The sequence below is a fragment of the Amaranthus tricolor genome, chromosome 16, assembly GCF_026212465.1.
Source record: "Amaranthus tricolor cultivar Red isolate AtriRed21 chromosome 16, ASM2621246v1, whole genome shotgun sequence".
Classification (NCBI taxonomy): Eukaryota; Viridiplantae; Streptophyta; class Magnoliopsida; order Caryophyllales; family Amaranthaceae; genus Amaranthus; species Amaranthus tricolor.
The window spans coordinates 19,775,330-19,794,695 of record NC_080062.1 but is presented as its reverse complement, the minus strand read 5'-3'; the positions used below and the strand labels follow the sequence as shown (position 1 = coordinate 19,794,695).

The window sequence follows — 19,366 nt, the reverse complement described above, 5'->3', positions numbered from 1 at the left end:
ACCAACATCCCAAGGTACCAGCTCAGTGCTTTCTCCTAAATTAATAGTTGCTTCATTTTGAACTTGAGTTTGAGGGGGTTCGGAAGAAATAGAAGATGCGGAAGGAACTAAGGGATTTTGAGTTTCTTGAGTTAAGATAGGCATATGCGTAGGAGAAGGATTAGAAGTTACATTTAAACCTTAATTCCCTAGGGGTACCTCTTCTACGTTTAACTCCAAAGAGGAAATAGCTGTAGACTTAGAATGCTCCCACATAGCATCTATACAATCGTCATCCTCAATAGGAAAAGCTAACAATTGATCACTCATGTCGTATTTAAAACTTAAATTAACAATTCGTGTGGTGTCAATTCCAATCTTAGAACATATAAGAAGCTTAAACTCATTCAAATCCATGCTCAAGTTGCATCAAACAATTTACGTTTACCTCCTACATACGTAACCTTGTTACCACTTGTACGAATGGAACCATTCCAAAAACATGCAATAGTCACACGAAATGATATCATTTCTACATGAATCATACAAAATCAACTTCATCACCAAATACATTCACGAATAGTAAGCGAACATACTTCAAACAATTAAATATAATCAATACACAAACCATAATCATTAAACATCATCAATTAGATACATAAGCCTATAAAATATAACATTATACATTTATAAATCAATTTCAAAAAACCCACTATAAACAATATACATAATTAATTAACCAGATTTACATAAACTAATTCAATATAATCAATTTTGTACAATCAAAAAATAACCAAATAAGTAAACAACTACAAAATCACTAATTCAAATGAGTAGTTATTACATAATACCAAACTCACATTATCCACACAAATAAGTAAAAAATCAATAATACATTACCTTAATAAGCTTATATTGAATTAAATGAGTAGTATTTGCACAAGTAATGAGCTGCATTTTAAATAAAGAGTGAAAATTAGACGAGGAAGAAAAAACCCTAATTTTCGTATAAAAGACAAAAAAACAAAGAAAATCATACCTTAGACAACTGCAAGTATATGCGAGACCACTTTACTAGTGTTGGATTGGAAGAGGGAGGGATTAATTGAAGGTTTCAAGGTTTTTTAATTGAGGAAAAATAAGGAGAATGTGTCGACTGTAGTTTAGTGTTTAATTGAATTGGGGGAAAATAAGGAAGAAAGGGTGATCTAATGAATTTAGCTCGATTTTGTTTGCTGTTAGTAATAGTGAACAAACTCATTGACTAATTTTGACCATCTGTCTTTGTTCGCTATTTATAATTTTTTTTTTTTTGCTTATTTGTTTCAAATTTTGTAACTTGTAGAGAGGGTGGACGTTTTACCTAGTTACTACTTACTACCTGCTTCCTCCGCCATGTTCGTCTCTCCAGGTTATTAGCGCCACTCTCAGTCACCAGGGGCGCAGGCAGGCCCCGCTCGTCATCACCATTTCTGACCTTTAACATCCTCAACAATGGACAAACTTTGGAGACTTGCAGCTCATTCTATCCATTCTCACCTTAAATCCATCTTTCTATCCCCTCTTAAACCCTCCTTTTCTTCTTCTTCTTCTTCTTCTTCTTCTTCCTTCTCACCTCGCACTCTTACAACTTTATCTCTTTTTCTATGTCATTCTCGTCATCTATCTCCCCCTAAAACCCCAATTTTCCCCCAAATCTCCGATTCTACCTCCTTTAATTTTTGCAATTTGGCTGTAGTTCGTTGTTTTTCTTCTGTTTCACCTTTGGGTGCCAATACATTTGAGTGGAATGAGCCAATTTCGTCCTCTGTGGCTCTTGAGCCTACATCTTTTAGTGAAAATGATGATGACGGTGATGTTGATCCTCGCCCTTATATTCCTGTCCGCGCCTTTTTTTTCTCTACCAGGTTTTTCGTTTATCTAATTCTTCATTTTTTGGACTTTTTCTGTTTTTCTGCTTCTCATTTCGTTATATATTTTTTTTTGGCCAAAAGTAGTGCTTTAAGAAATTTTTTATTTAGTCATACTAGAATTGTTATCAGAATTGGTTGATTTGTTTTTCTTATCATTCGCCTTCAAGTGAATTTCCTGGGTTTTTGATAATTTAGCTGAAAATGTCATTATGTGCGTGAACTTTGAGTTGGAATATGATTTGGGGTTGATTCCGAACAAACTGTTGAGGCTGTGAATCTTCTTACATTGGTCCCAACTTTGATAGTATCGTCTTAACCATCACACAAATATTATGAGTCCCCATCCTTAACTGTCTGCTTTAGTTAACAATGGTGCCAACTTCGAAAGTATCATCTTACATCCTTCCTTAGTGACTTGTGATGTACAAAACATTGAATTTGATCTTTCTAAAAGCTGACTCGCCTATCTGTTCCGCAGTTACCTACTCTGCCACCACTGTCTTTCCAAAATCATCACAACTATTGTGACAATCTTGCACGCAACCTTCATATCCTTATATTTTTCTTCTGCCTCCACTAGTATAGGGGATCACCAAAATGAAATTCCCTTCATTCCTTGCCCCACCAAATAACAAAGATGAAGGCTGCTTTCTGCAGTTTAGTAGTGTTACAATTTGAACTGAACTTGCAATATCAACAATAAACTTGATTTAATGTTGTTGATTCTTGAATCAACTATACCACATAATGATGTAATTACATACTGCAATCTAATTCATTGTAAATCAAATTGCGAAATTCATGAATTTAATGTGCAACTAGGATGGGCGTTTAGAAAGCGAGTTTAAAGCTTTCTTCTAAATATGCTGTTTTGGAGACAATTCACTTGTTGAATTCCACTTAGTATTCTATATTGGATTTTGTGGTTGTCTAATCACTAGTCAAGGGATACCATTTTTATGAAGAGAGAAAATGAAGAGAGAAAATGACTACAAAGTTGGAAATGAAAGTGTTGCGGCCGAAATACAGAGATGGGAGCTTGATGCTATGTAAATTTAGGAATACAAAATAGAATTTGATTTTAAGAGGTCATTCAAGAACCAATGCATGGCACTTGTAACCAGCTAAACTTGTTTAATTCTAATCAGGACTTATTTTGGAAGATAAATATAAAATTTAGGGCCATTGTTGATTAATCAGTAGGTTGGACTTTTTGTAAACGATGGATAGTTGTTTGGACCATTAGTTTCAAATTTTCCTTTTTAAGCATGAATTGTATCTACAAATTATTCAACCTTATACTTGTATGTGCAATGAAGGTTGTTTTTATCATAATATGGAGAGTTGTAATGAGCATGGTTTAAAGAAAAAAAAAATAAAATGGCATGCACTTGAGGGTGTTCTTATGTTGTGTTATTTTAACTTAATACCTTAGAAATGGCTCTTTAAAAAATTTTATATGTACAGATAGAAAGAGTAATTTTCTAATTGTTATCCTTAAATTTTCATTTCATTTTTATGAATATGTAGTTGATATTTATGGAGTGTTAAATGATCTCATAAGTTAAGTTTAGGTAAGGGCTCATAAGGATATTATATTAAGAGCTTCAATTGAGTTTAATAAGGGCCAACAAGTCAAGATGTCTTAAATTATTTCTAAGTGGTGCTACCATTTTATTCAAATCTACAATAAATTCTAATAAATTTAATTAGGGATAATAATGGAAATTAGTGCATATAAATGTAGATAAATGTACAATAAATTTTGGTGAGGGCCAACAAGTTTGGGTAATTGTGAAATAATCAAATTTAGCATAGTGAGTACTCTATAAAAGTGTAAGCTTGGTTAGAATGTTTTGGCTCGAATAAAAAACCTTTTTTTTGTCATCTTCTTCTCTTTTTATTGGGTTTTGACATTTGTAGTAGTTTCTTGATCTTTGGTTAAACTTTGTTAGTTTTTTCCCTTGTAGTGTGGATTTGAAGAGCTTGGTGGATCAGAATAAGTCTAATTTTATCCCACCCTCGTCAAGGATGACAAATTATGTTGTTTTGAAGTTTGGAAACCTCAAGCCTGAGCCAAATGTGAGTTGATTAAGTGCCTTATATTTGTTTATATGATAATATTGTTGTTGTTTCTAGAGGAATGCATATAAAATTTGTTCTTCATGCTTCATAAAAGAAACTACATTTGTGGTTTTGATAGCTTGTATAAATGTGTTTCCGCGGACTAAGGTGGAGGACCAAAGATGACTCATAGAAGTGGAAAAGGATATGGAGGGCTTAGACTTACATAGTTACATGTTGCGATAGTAGAAAATTAAAGTGATTGGAGGAGAAGAATTGACGACCATGAAACTCATCTATTGGTTCATTTAGCTGACTGAATCTTTTGGAATTATGGCTCCACATTTTTTATTGATGGGTTAAAAAGTAAAGATAAAAGTATTTAGTGAGATAATACAGAGTTAGTTGGACCAAGAGGTGATTGAGTATAGTAATAAACGATTATACCAAATATAGAAAGATTCTAATGGGATTAGTATGGGTTATTTTGTAACTAGTTTCATGGACATGATATCTTGTCCCTAGAGTGTACTTTAAATATTTATTAATATATTTCTTTATATAAAAAGAAAGATTCTAATAAGGATAAACAAACCGGAACGAACAAAAAGGGATAAAGGAAGTATAAAAAAGCCTTGCTTGATTTTGCTTGCCTCTTATGCACAAATAAATCAAAATTTTTTATAAACAATATTTTATTACAACTTTCTTTCCATAAAAACATGACCCTGCTCGTCAAGATGGGCATCATTCATACTGTAAAAATGAGAATGGTTATGATTGCGGTAATAGAACGATGATGCGGTAACGGCAGTGATGCAGCTATCGTAACGCCTAAATATCGGTCGAATCATAAGATATCCATTAATATGGCCCAAAATGTGTTACACCTTACAATATGTGAAATATAGGTTCGTTTCTTTTGAAAACCTTTACAACGCGACCTTGTTTTTACACTATGGCACCACTTGGCATATGGGTAATGACATGTTAGATGAGAAATTACATTTTAATTTTCACTTTTGCAAGAATGGAGGTTTCGGTGGTATGTTTGGAAGGTGAAGCCATGGTGTGGTATAAATATGCAAATCAAAGACTTCCAATGAGGCGTTGGGAGGATTTAAAGAACCTGATTTTGGAGTGATTTCGTCCATTCGAAGATGGGGATTTGTATGGATAATGGATGTCGGTAGAACAAATAGGTAGTGTAGTCGATTATTGAAGGGAATTTGTTACAAGACTTAATTACGTGGATATGGTGGATGAACCAGTGATGATTAGAGCTTTCTTGAGGGGATTTTGTGAAGAGGTGTAGATAGAATTGAAGCTTATGGGACCTACGACGCTGGATCAAGCCATGGATTGGGCCGAGCGAATTGACCGGAAGTTGGAATGTCAATCTTGGTTGGGAAGAAGGCAGGGACAACAACGAAATTACCCTCTCACCATCTACAAAAATCAGACTATCCCAAAATACCCAAATCAGCCCCAATTTAACCCAAATCCCCAATTCTAGCGACAAAACCCTAACCCTAACCACCCTAAATCTCAAATTAATTCTAACTCCCTATTCCAGATTCAATAATCAATCCCACCCAAACCTAAACCCTAAACCACACTCGTACAACCCTAACCCACCCAGAAATCGTTACCCACCTACCCAAATGGCCGGCCAACATGGGAAAAGGAGCGGCGGCTGTCTGACAGTAAGTACAGAGACCGAAGAGCGCGTGGGCTGTGCTTCAAATGTGACTAAAAGTGGTCTATTAATCATGTGTGTAGTCGAAAGGAGATGAATGTTTGATAGGGGTAGTAGAGGAGGAAAAAAACGCAGGAGAGGGGCTGTTTGTTGAAGAAATGATGGAGGAAATGGAAGAAGTGGGGCCGATTGGGATATCTTTGAATTCGATTGTGGGCATTACAAATCCAAAGACTATGAAGTTGTTGGGCAAGATTGGGTTGAATGAGTTAATTGTGATGATTGACCCGGGAGCTACTAATAATTTTATCTCCAACCAAGCTGTGCACTAACTGGGATTATATTGTGAAAGTTGTGAAAAATTTAGAGTGATGCTTGGGATTGGGGAAGAGATAGTCGGATAGGGAATTTGTAGAAGGGTGGAGTTAGAGATCCAAGTTTTGACAATAATTCAAGATTATCTTTCTTTGGAGTTGGGAAATTCAGATTTGATACTTGAAGTACAGTGGTTGGAAACTTTGGGTCCGGTAACGACCAATTGGAAAACTCAGACGATGCAATTTGCTTGGCAAGGGAAAGAAGTTATGCTAGTAGGGGATCCTTCTCTTAGAAGATTGAAGATTTTGCTGAAAGCCATGTTAAAGCTGTTGAGAAAGGAAGGCGAGGGCATATTGGTAGAGTTTAATGGGGTGGAAAATTGTTTGGAAAAAGTGGATGTTTCGGAAAAATTGAAGGGATTATTTGATAGTTATGTAGACATATTTCAACCTCAGATACAATTGCCTCCTCAAAGAGCCCATGATCATTCTATCACCTTCAAGGAAGGAATGAATCCAATTAATGTTCGACCATATAGGTATCCTCACAGTCAGAAGAATGAGATCAAACGGTTAGTCCAAGACATGCTCAAGGCAGGGATAATACAACCATCCATCAGTCATTTTTCTAGCCCGGTTTTTTTGATGAAGAAAAAAGACGGTTCTTGGAGATTTTGCGTTGATTATAGAGCTTTGAATAAAGCAACCAGTCCGGACAAGTATCTCATACCAATGATTGACGAGCTGCTAGATGAGTTATATGGAGCGACGGTGTTTGCCACATTAGATCTCAAGTCAGGATATCATTAGTTTTGGATGAAGACAGAGGATGTTCATAAAATAGCTTTTAGGACCCATGAGGGCCATTACGAGTTTCTTGTTATGCAGTTTGGTTTGAGAAATGCTCCCTCTACATTTCAAGCATTGATGCATGTGGTATTCCATCCTTATTTGAGGAAATTTGTTTTGTTTTTCTTCGATGATATCCTCATTTGTAACAGAGCACGAGAAGAGCATTGTAGTCACGTAGAACAAGTGTTTCAGTGCCTTCGCAAGCATTCTTTAGGGGTGAATGGAGGCAAGTGTGAGTTCGGGGTGGATAGAGTAGCATACTTAGGACATGTCATTTCGGCAGCTGGGGTTTCAGTTGATGAGGACAAAATGTCCGCAATGATTTCATGGCCTTCTCCGAAGAATCTTAAGGAATTAAGAGGATTCCTCAGGCTTACAGGTTACTACCGGAGATTTGTGAAGGGGTATGGACATTTGACAAGGGTCATGACTAATCAGTTATAAAAGGATTCATTTGCATGGAACGAAGAAGCCGAACGAGCTTTCCAGTACTTGAAGATAGTGATGACTAAAGTACCCATGCTCGCAATGCCGAATTTTGAGAAAATATTCGTAGTTGACCAATGCATCCCGACATGGATTGGGGGTTGTTTGATGCAAGAGAGACATCTAATTGCATACTACAGTAAAATTTTGGGCCTTTGAGCTCGCAACAAATCCATTAATGAGAAGGAGCTTATGGCCATTGTTTTTGCCATTTTGAAGTGGAAGCACTATCTTCTCGGTCGAAGATTCAGGGTAAAGACAGATCAACAGAGTTTGAAGTACTTATTGGAGCAAAGGGAAGTGCATGGGTATTATCAAAAGTGGTTCATGAAGTTAATGGGTTTCGATTTCGCGATTAAGTATAATCCGGGAAAAAATAATTTGGTGGCCGATGCTTTATCTCGGGTTACTCAGAATGGAATAGAATTGGGTGCATTATTGAGTTCGCAAAGAATAGATTGGCATATGCTTCAGAAAGAGGTTAACAAGGACGTGACTTTGGTTAGAAGCAGAGAGGCCATAGAAAAAGGTGAGTAGGTTCCCATCTGTTTTTCGATTGTCAATAAGGTGTAATTTTACAAAGGAGGATATGTGTTGGCCAAGTCTTCTCCGTTCATTCTTGTTTTGTTGAGAGAGTACCATGATTCTCCTTTGGGCTGACATGCCGGGGAGTTGAAGACATACCTTCGGTTAGCGAGTGAATGGTATTGGGAGGGTATGCGACGGCAGGTTACACAATATGTTCGGGAATGCCAAGTGTGTCAACAAGCTAAGACTTCTAATCTAAGTCCGGCTGGGTTACTACAAAATCTTCCTATCTGCACACAAGTTTGGGAGCATGTCACGATGGACTTCATTGAAGGGTTGCCTCGATCGGAGGGGGTAGACACTATATTGGTAACTGTGGATCGATTGACTAAATTTGAACATTTTGTGGCTCTTAAATACCCATTCACAGCATCCAAGTAGCGGAGAAGTTCATAAAGGAAGTAGTCAAGCGACATAAGTTTTCGTCGACCATTGTCTCCGATAGAGATAAAGTGTTTATGAGTGTCTTTTGGAGAGAAATGTTTCGGCTCCAACAAACTCATTTACTAAGGAGCACGGCACGGCGTACCATCCACAAACGGATGGGCAATCCGAAATTGTGAATAAGATATTGGAAACTTATCTTCGTTGCTTTGTGAACGAACAACCAAAGAAGTGGGCAAAGTGGTTACATTGGGCCGAATTTAGTTATAACACTTCCCCTCGTCTCTTGATCAAAATGACTCCATTCCAAGCCTTGTATGGGAGAGTGCCCCCTCATGTGGTGCGTATAGGACATCAACAAATGGCCGTGGATTCTTTAGATCAACTCTTGCAAGAAAGGGTTGGATGACTTGCAATTCAATATGGCCAAGGCACAGCAGCGCATGAAGTTTTATACCGACAAGAAGAGGCGGGAAGTCGTGTTCGAAGTTGGAGATTGGGTGTACCTTAAGATGCGACCTTATCGTCAGAAACCTTTGGCACACCGACTTAATGAAAAGCTTGGGTCGAGGTTTTATGGGCCGTATAAAATCAGCCATATGGTGGGAAGAGTAGCATACCGTTGGGAGCTGCCTAAGGATTGTCTATTGCATCCGGTTTTTCATGTCTCTCAACTCAAAAAAGCCGAAGGGAACATTCACTCTACAACAACCAACCCTTTATTGACAGCAGAATCAAAATTGAACCTCCAACCGGTAGATAATTTACAGGTGCGACATCTACCTTCCAAGCCTCGTGAAGTGTTGGTGTTATGGAAAGATCGAGATGAAACATAAGCTACATGGGAGGATGCCAAAAAGTACCTTGCCGCCTTTCCCGATGCTCACCTTGAGGACAAGGTGCTTAATTTGATTGTTTGATTTGTAACTTTGTTATATTTTAGAACATTATGTGACTGGTAACTTATTGGGTTCATGTAATTTGAAATGTGGTCGTTGTTTCTATACTTTGAAAATCAAAAGACTTGATGAATATTTCATTTTAAGAACTTGAATGTTAGAAAGCTTTATATATTTGGTTGTTCAATTAGTATAAGGTATTAGAAGATCCTTGTTAGTTAAAAATGTTTAAATAATTTTACACGAATGGATGAAAAGTTGTATAATATATTTTTTAAAAACATTTTGGACCCAGATCTAGACCCTAGACCCACCAGACCCTAAGGGTTTGGGTTTGGGTTCAAAATTTTCAAACCTATAGATCTGGGTCCGGGTCTGGGTCCATTAATGAAAATATGGTCTGGATTTGGGTCTAGCTGGACCCGACCCAGATCCGACCCATGCCCATCCCTAGTCTCAATCCTATCAATATGGAGTCGACTACATGAAACAAAACAAAATCAACTTGGGAGACCGTCGCTAATGTAGAATATAATTTATTCTATGGTAAATTGTAAATGGGAGTACCTAATTTTGGGCTACTAAAATTCTGAACTTTGTTCGATTGCTTCTTGGTATTCGAAAAGTCATTATTTTGTTAAAATGATCTTGTCCAAGTTGGCACTTATTTACTCTTTTCTCATGTTCTCTTTTAGCTTCCCTAGATTCTTTGCATGCTGATAGCTATGAATTTAAGCAAAATAAAACATGTAGTGTGAGCCTGATTGTTTTCCACTTCCCTTATAGTTATAGTTTTTTTTTATGCTAGTTGTATGTATCAATATTATTAAATGTCTTCATACAAAGGATTATGCTTGTATGCTGACCTATGTTGTGCTAATAGATAGGTTGTTCCTAATTGACCATTGATCCAATACCCCCTTCTGCCCCTTCAAGTTTCCCCTATTAGACCAAAAGCTTTGAAAAAAACTGATTAATTAGGGAGAACTCTGAAACAAAGGACTATGTGGTTAGCAAAGCATTTCTTGTTCACTTGGAACAAGTGAGTTTTAGAACTCCCTAGGAGATGCCTTTATTTTTTTGGGGATTTTTGTATGGTGACATATTAACTCTCAACTTTGATTAATTCTATTTGGTGGATTATTTTTTGTTTATTCTATGACTTTTTTATTTAAAAAGCATTTTTGATATAATTTTTTATGTATAAAAAATATTCAGAACGTGAAGAATTCTAAAAACCTAAACCCTTCTTCACCAGGCACCGTATCATCCACTCTCACATAACCTACCCCCTCTTTACCTACCCAGACCTGCCCATCACCTACCACTCACAATAACCCTATGCATTTCATGGTTTTTAAATCCATAATTTGTTTATAAAAGCATTAACATTAAATTAATCCTTCCTTCTATCTATAATATATTAAATTAATCGTAGCTAACCTCTCTATATCCCCTTCAGGTAAATCTTCTAACAAAACCTTGCCACTAAATATCCAATTCATAATAGTTTGCATGTATGTTTACTAATTCACTGCTTATATTCTGGCTTGCGGCAGTGAGGTTAAGCAAACTAATTTTGATGTTCTTTTGTTAGGGTATGGGTGCATCCTTAAGTGGAAGTGACTGTGGCTACATGGTGGTTTTCCAGTATGGCTCAATTGTTTTGTTCAATGTTCGTGATCATGAAGTTGATGGCTACTTAAAAATTGTGGAAAGGCATGCTTCTGGCTTGCTTCCTGAAATGAGAAAGGATGGTCAGTATTACTAACATAAATTCCTTATTGTCTTGTTATGGGGATCTGCACTTTTATTTATGTAACTTTCAATTATTTTCTCCATTACGTTTGTCCCTAGTATTCATTTGCTTCTTGACCTCTGGATTTTCTTTGCACTTTTTTCTCTTCCTTGTGTACATGTGTGTGGGTGTCCTATACTCGTATTTTCCTCTTCTCTTTTGTTTTTGTGGTGTATTACTATTTACTTTTGAGCTTTTGGTTGTTGAAGATGCATGAGTGATTTCCATCTTGGTTTCGATGCCTTTAAACGATATAGGATCGCAACCTTATAAAACTGAGGATTAGTTCAAAGGCACTTCTGTGCATATACCTCCGTTTCTCTTCCTAGAATCTGCACTCCCTAGGAGCCTTTAACCTTGCATTATGTTTTAACCTAAGCTTTAAAGTAGCTTTAAGGCTCATGCTCCCTAGGTATCTTCAACAATCTTATGAGTGCATTTTCTATGAGACAATGAAGCACCATTTTTTTTTAGGGTATAGGTAAGGAGAAGGCCCTACCATGTTGGAAACCCCTACACCTAGCCGACCTAGCTTCATGGACTGATCTTATGGGAGTAAAGAGGAAGGTTACGGGGATCCTTTGTGAGGCTCAAGCCACATTTCTGCCAAGAACGTTCTTTGTGGACAATGAAGCAAATTTTAGGAATGATTAGGGTTGCTGGGCTATTGTACCTAATGCTCCCTTTCGGATATAAGGTAGAATAGGAATGCTGAATCGAATTTTAACTTTTGTCCCATATAGGGACTAATAGTTATCCCTTTGAGGAGGCTTTACAGTATACATTGATGATCACATATGTAAGACCTGGGATTTTCATAAATACTCTAGTTTATGGAAATAAATATTTACATAATGATGTTTCCTAAAATAATAGGTTTACATAATATTGATTTACAAATACACCCCACAGTTGAAACGAGAACGACACAGATTGAGACTAATTCTTAAATATCTGAATAATGGGAGGGAAGTCCTTTTGTGTCAGCTTGTTGAAATGATGATGGAATATGAAGTATCCGAATATTACCAAGGAAGACCTTCTCTCTAACCAAGTGAATATCCATTTTGACATGCTTTGTACGTTAGTGGTGTACTATAGACATGTAGATTGTACTAATGTTATCACGATTTTAGGCATCCGACAATGAAATTATAACAGAATTTTCCTAATCTGAGCATTGTCCACAACTACGTTGACGTTTACTCTATACTTGCCCTCAACACTAGACAAAGATTCATTTTTATGGCGTTTAGAACACTAAGAAGTTATATTGTCACCAAGAAACACACAGAGAGTATCAAGACAACCACCCTAATTAGCATCGAAGTAACACATCAACCCAGAAGCAAAAGTAGATGTAAAATGAAGGCCGAAAGGTATCGTGCCTTTCATATGGTGAAGAACTTGCTTGATGGCCCATAATTGTTGTCATGCTTTATTGAGAAAATTTGCTGAAGTGCATAAGAAATATTTGGGTAAATGATGGTAAGATACTTAAGAGGCCCTTCGCATTGGTGGCAAGTAATGAGATCATCAATTGGTTATCCACATCTCAAACTATGTTTAGACTGAAAATTCATAGGAGTTGAAGCTCACATAGAGCAACAATTTTCATTGTCATTTTTTGATACAGAAACATTATACCTTTCGCACATGTGACATTACCCTAGAAATAAGAAAGGGCATCAAGATTCTTCAGAACTCGAGAGACACATTACTTTTTTTTCCCAAGGGATTAGTGGAACAATTAAGAATAATATCATTAACATATAAGAGTAAAAAAGAACCTCGATAAATAAATAAAGAAGGATCCATTGTATCGTTTGTAAAGCCAACTAGCTAAGATCTATGATTTAAGTTCTAAATCAATAATACCAAATCCTAGGAACCTAATTGAAACCATAAAGATATCAAAAGAGAAAACTAACATGTTTGCTTATGAACATCCAATTGTTGAATGATCCAATTTTGTGTTAGAGCAAGACTCAAAATTGTACAATGGTTGTGGACTTTATGATTGGGCTTAAATGTTTCACCACAACCAATACTCACCTCTTGATCTTTTCTATATTGCCAATTTAGCCTTATATTTTAAACGTCCCATCATTCCTTTTCTTATGACAAATGTGTGTATTTAGATTCGGTTGGTGATGGGCTTAAATATACATCTTCTTATATCTTTACCACTTCTAAATTCGTCGTACAGATTCAAATTCGTGACTGGTTGAATTTTTTGTTTGCTCAGCTGGGTTGTTTGATTTGGATTTTAGATTCGTGATTCATATTATTGATTGCTAGAGTTTTCCCATAAAGATTTGTATTTGAGGGGCTAGTATTTCTAGGTTGTAATAACGATGATAATAATAATAATTAATTAAAAAATAATAATTTTTGTAAAGTTGACCACTAACTAAAACCATAAATATAAAAAATAGAAGTACTTAGTTATAAATACTCACATTGTTCTAGATAGTCCTAGTAGTACTAAAAGGTTTAATTGAATAGATAAAAGTGAAAGAAGAAAAGAGAAAAGGAAAAGAAAGGTCAAAGTTTTACACGTTAAGGGCATGCTTGTATTGAGATTTAATATTTATGCGGGAAATAAAAGTGAAACTAAGAAAATAAGGTTATTAAATAAAAGTGAAACTAAAATAAGGTTATTAAATAAAAGTGAAACTAAGAAAATAAGGTTATTAGAGTAGAAAATTAAAAGAACATTATTGTCAAAGAGGATAAATAGTTGTGAGGTGATGAAAAAGAAGAAATAGAAGAATTAAAACCCTCATTTGGGTATAAATATTTACCCTAATGGGATGGAGGGAAAATATTTTGCTCCTTTTCTCCCAAAATAAGGTTGATCATCTTCCTTTTCCTTCATCTTTTTCATACCATAATATTCTTTATCCTTCTTCTTTCCTTTTAAAATCACCTCTACTTAACTTTATTTGTATAGTTTGACTTTTATTTTTTCCTTAAATATTTACTTTCAATACAAGCATGCTCTAAACAAGAAGTAAGGTAAAAAGTTTTCATCTCCCTATCTTGAAATTTGAATAAAAAGGTTCTTCCCCATTTCAAATTCGAAGAAAACTCTCGTTCTTTCTTATTCCTTCCGGCTCTTCATCAACAAAAGTTCAAGGCTTGAAGGAAACTATGTCTTTATCACATCTAGCACATCTTCTTTGGCGGCAATAACTTGAAGATTGGAGCTTTATCGGAAGATCCTTAATAATCTCATTTGAATTTGTAAGTTTTTTTGCTTTGCTAGAGGAAAACCCAACTCACACTTTTAGTTTGGTTGTTTCACCGATTTAACACGCGAATTTTAGCGATTTGATATGAGAAGAACCCCAGTTGGGGCCGATGGAAGCCAATCGAGATTTCATGGGACACTCCCACACCTTGAGTGAGTGAATGCAAAAGTTGAGAAAGCTGAAGTAGAAATTGTAGAAGACAAAAAATAAAGTTAATCATCACTATTGCACTTGATGAAACTAATCTCCGTTTGAAGGTCTTTCATAGAAAAGCTTGAAGGGTCAGATTTGATGAATCAGATTTGACGAATTCCCAATCATTAGTTGTGATATGTCGAACAAACATTGGATTTTTTAATGATATGATGAGTATATCTGTATATATGATTTTTTTAAGAAAGAGAGAGGGGTGAGGTTTAGGTAAAGAGAGTATTGTCCAATGCTTAAACCGATGTGTTTGTCATTATCAACCATAATAATGGAATTTGAAGTACATCAATCTAATTGAAAATATGGTATACTTGAATTATTCATGAGGTGTAAGAGGCACTGTATCCATCTATCAATTTAGATCTTTGACTAATGCCGATAATCTCGTGGATTGTAGACTGTTTCAGAGTGTGCCAGAATGTAAGAGGAAATGTCATTTTTGGATTGGTGAGCATTGTAAATGTTTATGATGATTGATGAAAAAAGTGATAATGTATAGAGATAGGATACGATAATTCTCCCTTGAGGAGCCCACATAAGGAACGACTCATACTAGGGTTTCCATAACTACATTAATAGTTAAGGACATAAATAGTTGCCTAATGATGTTTCCTAAAATCAAATGTATACATAATGCTGGTTTCCAAATACCACATATAAACGAAACTTTAGCATCCTGTACCCCCTTGCGCTGTAGCAGCTAGCAGGTGCTCTGCATTCTTGTACGAGAAAGTTAAAATTAGAATAAGGGCTCGTGTGGGTCCGGGTTAGTAACTAGGAGAAGCATTCGTAATAAGGGAATAATAATACAAAGATGTGGTTTGTTGGCTTTATTACGATTATAGTTGTGCTGCTTCAGCCTTCATCTCCCCATTTTTTTTTCAAACACATGAAATTTATTATTTGTATAATGTATTTTAAGCTTGTTTGACGAAATTGTGTCGAGAAGTTTGGTTTTTTATTTTAGCTGGTGGAAGGGCTAAGTGGGAGCTGGAGTCAAGGGAGCGAGAGAATTGGGGTTTAATATTGGGCATCAGCTTGTTAATACATTCTCCTTTTACTTTCAGAATTTGAAGTAAGAGAGAAGCCAAATCTAAGTACATGGATGCAAGCTGGCCTTGATCACATAATACTACAGTACTTGAATATTGATGGTATCCGTACGATAGGTAGTGTACTTGGTCAAAGTATTGCACTTGATTACTATGTCCGCCAGGTGTGTGCCATCCTAGCTTACTGATTTGAAAAATCTTATTGTTTAATTTGTTTAGTTTGTTGGCCTGTTCTCAAAACCTTTCCCACTGTTAGGTTGATGGAATGGTTGCAGAGTTCACTGATATAAATCGTGCAATGGAGAAAACTGGGACTTTTACCATGGAAAGAAAGAAGCTATTCCAATTAGTCGGGAAGGCAAATTCTAATCTAGCAGATGTGATTCTGAAGCTTGGCCTTTTTGAAAGGTGACATTTTATGGATTAAATTTACAGTTTTTTTTGTTTTGTACTTGATATGACTTGCTTTCAGGTGTGCATCATGACAATAATTCTCTCAGATCTCTTGCATGTGTAGTAGCTATGAACTTAATTTATACTTTATATTCCATAAATTGAGTCGAATTATGCTGAAAATCCTCGAGGAACTATTTTCCCTGCCTTAATCTCTTGATTTCAAGCACGCGTGGGATGAGAAGTTGCACAATATTGCCAAGATTTTCTTGATGAGTAACATGTTCTACACTGATCTGTTACTGCTATTTGGTTCAGTGTTTGAATTGCAATATTTTCATTTATATAAAAATGAACATTTTTTGTTAATTAAGTGAAGCTGAAAACAATGAGATTAGTCTGGAGTGAAAGCTCAGCATGTGAATTTGGATGTCTGCAGTATATGCTTCACGACTTTTCACTCAAAGCTTTCACTATTAAAGAACTAGTACCTACGGCTGAATTTTGAGTACATTGGATTTGATGATTAGATGATAGAGGGATTTTTGATGATTTGGAATCACTTTAAAAAGTCATGCTGTTTATTACAAAGCAATTGAATAGAAAAAATTTCATACGCAATGTTAACATATTGGTTGTCTGTTGATTGTATGCTTATATGTGTGAAAATGCTATGAATTACTGAACATCTGTTTTTGGTGCAGATCTGATATTGCTTGGAAGGATGCGAAATATGCTCAGATCTGGGAGTATCTTCGAGATGAATTCGAATTGACACAGAGATTTGCTAGTCTCGACTTCAAATTGAAATTTGTAGAGGTCTGATATTCTTTCAAGCCAACATGAAATTAAACTCAAGATTACTGTTGCTAACTAATTCTTTAATTTTTTGGACTTGGACAGCATAACATTCGGTTTCTACAAGAAATTTTGCAGAACAGGAAGTCTGATTTTCTTGAATGGCTCATCATCATTTTGATTGGTGCTGAAATTCTCATATCAGTATACGACATTGCTCATAACTCGGCCATAGCCTCACTATAGTCCTGTCCATGTGTGATGCTCTCTCTGTCTCAAAGAATAAGCCTTATTTGTCTCAAAGAATAAGCCTTATTTTTCTTTTTTAGTGTGTTCCATTGAATTTCCCCGATTTCTATTCTTGCTTATGATGCATCATTTTTTCTTTAATTCTCATCCATATATATGTTTCCATGGGACAGGTGGAGTAAGGAACATGGTCTGGAGTTCTTCCGTATGCGGTCAGTCTTAATGTTAAATGGATTTGAATTGTACATCTGATCCTATGCTTCTACACGGACAATTTTTCCCTATTTTTTCTTGTAAATTGATATCTTAGAACATTTTTGTCTTTTTTCAATTCTTCAATTTATAGTTATACAACAATACGGGCCGGTTACATGAACCAAAATAGATTATACTAATAGTCTAAATCTTGAGTTAATTATTTTCTTTGCTTTTGATTTGCCCACTGGATACTCTGATAGTGATTGGGTGGAGAGGAAGAGCAACCTTGGGAAGACTGGTTGTTCTTGGTTATTTGTTTTGGAATGTTGTTCAACGAATACATCAATGGAAGCTGTTTGGAAAGACCCACTTTGGGGTTCCATCCCAACTCACAATTCTTTGTAAATCCATCTTTGATGTGTTTGATCTTGAGGAGTTTGAAACTGAGATGAAGAAGATAATATTGTATGAAAATGAGTTTTATTTATTACTTACAACTTACAAGGTTTAAATTGTGGGTTTAATTGATGATTACAATTAAAGTTTCTTTATGTCTTTTTACTCTTATGAGCTTTCAATCACCAATTAAATATTACCAAACACTTTTAAAATCATCAGCTCGTTAAACAAAGTAAGTTCATAGATCAACTAGTCAAATCACTTGTTCTAATTAATTATTAGCTATTAGCTATCAATTGTATGCCAAAAACTCCGTTAGCTCATTTGTTAGTCCTCAATATCTCTTACGTGCATAACAAAAAAGTGTTAAAAGGTTGATATATAAAATCTTTTTATTTTTGCGTTGCTGTAAGAGATATTTATAAGTTTAATATTTATTATGTTAAATTGTTTTAAAAAAATAATATGACCAAACAGTTAAAAAAATGAATATAATTAATATTATTATAGAGCTTAATTTAAAATTACTAGTGATTCTGAAATATATTATTTCTTGACAAGTTTCACCATTCTCAGTTTTGAAATGGTCAAACTAGCTAAGAAACCATGCTTTTCAACGCTTCAACTTATCCGCACACTTTCTTCTTCACCCCAAAAATGTGGAAATAAAAATATGAAATTCGATATGTATAGGTTTGATTTAACTCATTCACGTTTAGTTTATCTAAAATGAATTTGATTTAGCAAAGTTAAGTTTAATTTAGGTGAATCACATTGTTAGATGAACCGACAAATCAAAAAGCAACATAGTCTAAAGTTGAAAGAACCCGACTTAAACAATAGAATATACATTTTAGACTTGAAATTGAGTACTTTAAAACCATTGAATAGTCATTTTAAGTCATAGAGCAGACAATTTAAAGCCTTTGTGAAGGAATGTTAATTATTGGAGTAAGAACTTTAAATTTTAGAGTAGGTTTATTAATCCTTGGATTTACTATTCTGTTGAAATAGTTGATTGAAAAATAAACTTAAACCCGAAAAAACTAATGTTAACAATTGAAGTAGGGCTTTTAAGTCTTGCAACAAACATTTTAAGTCATAAAATGAGTGTTTTAAGGCTTAGAGTTGATAGATAATTAAATTCCTAAATGAGTGTTTTAAGGCTTAGAGTTGGTAGATAATTGAATTCTAAAATGAGTGTTTACAATAGTTTGAATATGTGTAAAGACATGGTATTAACCAGTTGAAATGAAAATAGACAGTTAGAGTTGAAAAGACTTGAAAAGAGGCCGACGAAGAGTTAAGATGACCAGCATGAGCAGAAATATATAAATGAAAAAAATCTAAACTTATAGTTTGAGAGGGTAGAAATTTGAAATGAATGAAGAACAAAAATCCATATAAATTATTATTGATATTAATATATTGTTTATCTAGTCGACCTCAATCTGATAAAAGTAAAACTCTGACATTGTTATTTGTTATGTGAGCTCAATCGATAGTCACACAAATGTGGAGGTATCATAGGAGAAATTGTACGACGGTGGAAATAACGAAACTGTCACGGGGTATTATTAAACTTCGCCACCCTTTTCATTTTATCGCCACCCCCATTTTAATGAAATGACGAAAATGCCTATGGACTTAAAATTTGTGTAACACACTTCAATCTCACTCAATAACACTTTCATCACTCTAAAAGCACTAAATCAAAACATAAACTTTGTGGAGCTAAAGTGTAGAACATTAAATCCCAAACACTTTTATCGCAACCCTATATATATTGAATTTCTAAAATTGCCCCTGCATAATATACGAACTCAAACAC

General features: G+C 35.1%; 1 protein-coding gene across 1 annotated transcript; it reads left to right on the top strand.

The window, feature by feature from the left end:
* The first annotated feature begins 1,315 nt into the window (after positions 1-1,315).
* LOC130802677 (protein RETARDED ROOT GROWTH-LIKE-like) lies at positions 1,316-17,857 on the top strand. Its single transcript, XM_057666691.1, has 8 exons — positions 1,316-1,886; positions 3,863-3,974; positions 10,779-10,938; positions 15,514-15,662; positions 15,755-15,906; positions 16,596-16,710; positions 16,795-16,945; positions 17,112-17,857. Exons 1-7 carry the CDS (start codon positions 1,474-1,476, stop codon positions 16,933-16,935), a joined length of 1,242 nt encoding a protein of 413 aa, XP_057522674.1. The 5' UTR covers positions 1,316-1,473; the 3' UTR covers positions 16,936-16,945; positions 17,112-17,857.
* Positions 17,858-19,366: the final 1,509 nt, after the last annotated feature.